A 6,571-nucleotide genomic window follows, 5' to 3' on the forward strand; every position below is an offset into this window, starting at 1 on the left:
AACTAAAGACGCCGGGTAATCCTATGGAGCAAAACTAAAGACGTCGAACAATCTATGGAGCAAAATTTTAGTCTTGAAGATGCCAAGATATCCTGAGAACTTTAAAAAATACTATCAAAAATACACTAAATGGAGAATTAATAGGATGAGTGTATTAGTTTGGGAATTAAACATTCCCACATCTTTGGGCACTTTTGCCATAAAAATTGCTGCCAGCCAAGCAAGCATTCAAAATTGGGTAAAGTAGACATTTTAGTACATCAACTATTATTTTTGCTCTGTTTTAATCATTTAATTATTTTTTTATTTCAAAATCATTCTTAACGTTATATTTTGGTCACCTACTATTAAAAAATAACAGAACTCTTGATGCGGTATTTTTAAAATTTTTAATGATGATGTGACGTTATCTTATGGTGATTTGTCAGTATCGTCGTTGATTTTTTAATGTTGAGTGACTAAAATGAAACTAAAATATAACATTAGATATGATTTTGAAACAAAATAATAATAATTAAGTGATCTAAAAAAACAAAAGTGAAAGTTGGGTTACTAGATATGTAATTTACCCTTCAAAATAACGTTAGTTTGATGATCATACATATATCGACAATCATACATTTAGTGTTTCCAGAAAAATATAAACGTATCAAAATTTACCTCTAACGATAAAATATCTAAAAACAATAGAATTTTATAAATCAAATAATTATCTAAAATTCCAAAGAATCTTTATAATATGCAAATTAAAAATAATAAAAATTATTGCTGATATTTTCAATTGAATTTTAGTTATTAAATGAGAGTGATGACCAACCTTTAAAAGTAAAGATGAAGAGAATAAAAGGCCTGTTTCTTGTTTCTAAAAATCCTTGTTTCGTAGGCCGTACCCTTACAGTGTGGGCTTTTAGGTTTGAGATAGACCCACATCCAAACAAAACAAAACATAGTTGCTCGATTTATTTTATTTTATTTTTAAGATTAAATTGAAAAGGGTAAACTATAGAGTTGGTAACTTTTATTTTATTTTTATAAACTTATGGTCACTAGATTCAAAAATTAATATGGGGTCATTTTTGTTTCATTTTAATTAAGACTTGGTAACTTCACATAAACGATCGTAAAACCGTCAACACGTATATGACGTGACACTGTAAATAAATAAACATAAATATCCACATAGATATTACGTAGAATATTTTTTTTAAAAATAAAAGATGAATAATTGGTGCCAAACGATCAATTACCCTAAGGGCTCGTTTGGTTAACAGAATGTAAGATTACCAGTGGGAATAAAAGATTATAAGGGAATAGAATTACTGGGAATGTTACATTACTGTGTTTGGTTGGTTTGGCAGAAATATTACATTACTGTGTTTGGTTGAAGGAATAAAAGATTACTGAAATGTATATTTTACCAAATTGTCATTGTTCTATATTTTTTACAAGTGAAATTCTAAATATTTAAATAAAAATTATTTATATAAAAATTCTATCTGTTGATAATATATTACTTGAGTATTTAAATATATCATGTATTATTTTAATTTTAATTAATATTAAATTTTACATAATTTATATTAAAATTTTACATCAACATTTAACTATATGTTTACATTGTGGAAATTAACTTCGGTTCATACGTGACGCATTCACTGGAAGGTTTCTTATATTTTTCAATCGACAAGATTTACATTTTAAATAGGTGAATCGCTGACAACCAACAAAACCACTTTATTTTCATTAATACTATTAAATATGTGTTTATGAATCATGGAGAACAAAGAATACCCTTTGTTAAAAATCGTAAGCAAAAGAACAGTTGGGTTGTTATTTTCCTAGACATTGAGCCCGAAAGTTATGGAAAAGAGAATAATGAAATGAAGTGAAGCTTAACATGTCATCGAAAAACAGAGTTGTTCTGTTCCAAGATAGTGAACATAAGAATCGATTCTATTTCGAAGACATATAGAGCTAACCTTGCAAAAAGAATGATCATACATGAAAAAGGAAAAGAAAAAGAATCCATAGCTACCATTTAAAAGATGATGTAATGTTCGAGCCCTTATATGTCCAACCATGGAAACCTGAAGAGCCTCCTCTTCATATTCTCTCCTCGCCAACTCCTCCATTCTTGCTTTCTTCTTAACTTTAACAAACGTCGCCACTAAAAGCAACCCCAAAAGGAAAGCCCCCAAAGCAGCTCCCACCGAGCATCCCACCACCAGTTTCCATTGCATCTTCTTCCTCACAGCCAACGACTGCGGCGACTTCACCAAACCAAACTGACAATGCCTGCTTGCCACACAAATGTTGGGTGATACTTGGTTCTTCAATGTTACTTTTCCATTTCCTTCAAAACTGGCAGGGGAGCGAAGGAGAGTGATGGGAGATCCCACCAAAAGTATGACCAGCACGACTTTCAAAGTAGTTATCTTGCAATTCCAGTTCCTGTACCGAATAGGTACATGAAAAGCCTTCTCAACATCTCTAAAAACCTTGTTTCTTTGGAACCCTCTTCTGCTTGTTTCTTCACTGTAAGAGTGCAGTGTGAATCACAAAAGTCCATGTCCATAAAGCAAATCAGAGAGAGGCGGAGTTTTAGAAAACCAAAAAGCCAAAAGTCTGATTTGCTATGTTATTCAAACTCTTTATAACTGTGTACAGTTCCCCCCTAATATATATATATATAATAACTGAGTACAGGTTATGATCCTCTAAATATATGGAAAATTTTGAAGATAGTTCAACATACTCATGTTGAATACATATCTGTATTTGGAACTCATCAGCATCCGGAAAAAGTAGCTCGTGTAATGATAAGACAAATCTAATGTCGGTATGCAGATAAAGTTGAAGTATCCAAAACCCGATTTGCTGAACCAAAGTAACAATAAATATATGAAAGCAAACTCCAAACGTTCTCGTAGCTGAGCAGAACTAATATTTACATAATACAAGCATATTAATAATGATGCTCTATCTGGCTTCTCCAATCTCACAAAATATTCCAAATTTTAAAAATCGTTCTAATTCTAATTCCAGAGAGCTTTACATTCCATAGCTTTAAAATTTCTATAATCCACCATGACAAACTCAAAAATCCAAATCTTTGTGCATCTTAGTTAATTCAAAAAGCAGTTGAACAATGTGAACAGTCATACGGGTCTAAGCTTTCTTCAGATGAGAAGTCAAAAGATCATAGTTGATTTAATTAGGCTAGAAGATAAATTTTGCTGAAAATTCTATTCTCTTGCAAAGAGTACAAAAAATAATTCACATAAACAACAGCAATGCCAGGGCGGAGAAGATTGAAATAAGAATAATTAAACAGTTGAAAGTTTAAGTAGTTAAAAGTTAAAAACAATGCCGCCTAACCCTAGGTCAATCTACTTCATATTTGATCTTATTTTCAACAGCTAAAATGCTAAGATAAATCTACAATATTTATGCTACACATCAAATAAACACTCAACTAAAAAATACGAATCACAGCCAAGTTCAAACAGATCTTACTGCAGTTTTTTCTAGTCAAACAAACAGCTGTGCTTAAAAGCGCAGTAAACAAGCAAACCAAAGCAATAATTACTATAAGATTTAAAGTATTTTAAATTATGACAGTAATCGAAAGCAATGGTGCAAGTCAAAAGATAAAAAGAAATAGCTCAATTTAACAGATCTTACTGCATTTTTTAGTCAAACAACATCAGCGCTTAAGAACTCAGCAAACAGCAAATCCAAGCAAATACTAACTAAAAGAAATCGACATTTTCAGATGATTAAAGTAATGAAAAGCTTTGATGAGGAGATGGGAGAAGAAAGTGACCGACGCGGGGGAAGAAGCAACGCGGTGGAGGGGCCCTTTAGGACTCAGAGAGGGGCCTCTCATCTTCAGAGATCACCTGAAACTGGCAAAATTAGTAACCATTTGGTTATACTCCGAAATTTATATAGCCCTTATCATACAATACCAGTTCAAACCAAATGCAGATTTTAAGAACAAAACTCTTTCCTGTTTTATTTGTCTTTACCCCAAATCAAAACCCTCGATTTTAAAACCTACCCAATTCCCCTTCCTTCAATTAGTAAGCTAATCCTATTTTTCTGAACTCAAACTCCATCTTCTTTTCCCAAGGTAAAGTTTCTCTTATTGATGGGAAAATAAATGAAAGGGAGTAAAGAATAAATCTTACGAAGAATTTTTGACAGGGGCAAGTGCACGGAAGAAGAAGATATCGCACAGAGACAAGCTCACGAAAAAAATGGTATTTTAGGATCTTAGCACATGAATAAAATAATACCTAACTAACACCCGGGCCAGGCACAGGAATAAAATACTAAAATTTACTGTTGGTATTTAAATATTACTCTCATTTGAGAATCTTACCCAATCAAATATGAGTATCAATAGTCAGGAAAAAAATATACCTGCTGGGAATGTAAAAATCCTTGAACCAAACGGGCTGTAAAAGTTTTCTATTTAACTAGCCCTTACTTAAAATCCCTAAAACTTGTTTTAAAACCCTTTGAAATCTCTAACAGTTACTGAAATCATCTTTAAAAAGAAGAAATAGAAGAAATGGCGATGATGAAGACTATCGGGGAAGAAAGCAATGCAATACCTATTTGTCATTGTGGGGAATGAGCTGAAATTGTAACTGCTTGGACTGATGAGAACCCAGGTAAGAGGTTCTTTGAGTGTAAAAAATATGGGAATAAAATAAAGGTTTATTTTTGATTTTTTTCTTGGTATGATGCTCATGTGCCATCTCGTTTAAGAGTGATTATTGTTGGACTTTAGAAGAAAGTGAAGAAAAACGAGAGAGCGTGAATGTTTTAACGAAATTGTTAGTTATTTGTGTGTGTATGATGATTGTCTAGGTTATAAAGTAATGGGTTAAGGTCTAGGGTTGTTTGAATGGTGTGATAGTGTGATGATGGTGAGAATGTTAGTTGATTTAGGGTTTAAGTTAAGATTCAAGCAAGATGTTAAGTTGTTTGTGATGTAATGGAAATTTTTTGTGTAATGTATCTTATTTTGTGATTATATCCACTTAAAGAATCTACAATTTGTAAGTTGATAAATGAACAAATTTGTAACAAAATAATGACAGGAGATTTGTATTAAAGTGAGAAACATGTTTCAAGCTGATAAATGATAAAATCAATTACAAAATAATGACCTAAAATCTATCCAAAGTTAGCTAGATGTAATCACAAAAGATAATGCCTATGCAAAGGACATTACAAACAAAATAAAGATGGTTCACAAAAGATTTCATATATTAAGGTCATTCACAAAATAAGTTCAGCTCCTTGTGCAGCTTCAATCCCTAGTTGAAGCTTGTGATCCTTGATTTGGAAGATTGGTTGATTCTTGAGTTTTAGGTATAAGGTTGGAGATATTTTATTGTTGACTGATAGTCATATTTGGCATCCATCTAACTGTGGTTAGTGGAGGAAGAAGATAACTCCTTGGTGGTATTTTCTACATTCGAGGCTAATGTTGGTTGGATGATGGAGGTTGATTTTGTTGGTGACTTGTGCTTACCACATTTGGCATCCATCTAATAGTGGTTGTAGGTCTTCTTATAGGCTGATTTTCACTCACTTCTCCTCTACAAGTCTTTCAGTTGTATCAGTGCTTACTACATTTGGTGCAATTTACATGTTACCCTCTCTTACTCAACTTATTAGGATTAATAGCTTTATTGGCTTCATTTCTCCTATTTTTAGTCAATTTTCCTAGTGGCCTCCTTATATAATGCCAAACCCTATGTAAGGAGTTTCGGGTACCCGAATGAGCTTTTGATAAACCCATCACCTTATGAGAAGTCTCAACCCAAGCTTGAATTGATTTGAGTTTGGTTTAAGCCCAATTAGCAAAAAATATGGCATTTTTAATCTTAGGACAATAAAGGAAGGACTAGGTGAATGAATAACATATACAAAATTTTAAAGGCTAAAAATCATTAAGTGTGGGTGATGTAACCGTGCAGCATGTCTCCCTCCCTCATTTCTCAAAAGTTGTCTTCTTCCTCCTTCAAAGCTTTTCCCTTCATCTTCTTTGTGACTTCCCTAAAGGAACTAGCTTTATTCTCCATCCTCACTAACTTGATTCAACAAGGTAAGAGTCATAATTCTATCTTTCCAAGCATCATTTTGAGCCTTCAATCTCTTCATTTCATCATGGTATCCAAAACATAGGTTTTAGAATCCCATAGTGAACCAGCTCGTTTTTTAAAAACTCTATCTCTAGGAAGTGTTTTTGACTTTTTCTAAGCTCCCAAAAACATTAGTAATCTTTATACATGATTTTTTTCTAGTGAGAGAAGTTGGAGAAAGCTCCAAAGCTAAAGGAAATTAAAAACTAGCACTTGGGTGAGCTTGGGTGTTTCCAGTAGCTTAGGATATCAAGGTAACTCACTTCTAACTCAACTCTACCATTTATAGGAACACTAGACGTGTTTTGATAGGTTACATGAGTTATGAAACATATTCATGGTAGATTTAAAATTTAGTGTTTTTCAGCGTGTTCATGGACTATTTATGACCCATTTTATCAGATATT

General features: G+C 32.6%; 1 protein-coding gene across 1 annotated transcript; it reads right to left on the minus strand.

Annotated features, from left to right (window-relative positions):
* Nucleotides 1–1,892: 1,892 nt before the first annotated feature.
* LOC120179650 lies at nucleotides 1,893–3,816 on the minus strand. The gene is made up of 2 exons (XM_039185190.1): nucleotides 3,685–3,816; nucleotides 1,893–2,535 (listed from the first exon to the last, which is right to left on the minus strand). Exons 1-2 carry the CDS (start codon nucleotides 3,687–3,689, stop codon nucleotides 1,893–1,895), a joined length of 648 nt encoding a protein of 215 aa, XP_039041121.1. The 5' UTR covers nucleotides 3,690–3,816.
* Nucleotides 3,817–6,571: the final 2,755 nt, after the last annotated feature.

This window comes from Hibiscus syriacus, unplaced genomic scaffold, assembly GCF_006381635.1.
Source record: "Hibiscus syriacus cultivar Baekdansim isolate YM2019G1 unplaced genomic scaffold, ASM638163v2 tig00112443_pilon, whole genome shotgun sequence".
Classification (NCBI taxonomy): Eukaryota; Viridiplantae; Streptophyta; class Magnoliopsida; order Malvales; family Malvaceae; genus Hibiscus; species Hibiscus syriacus.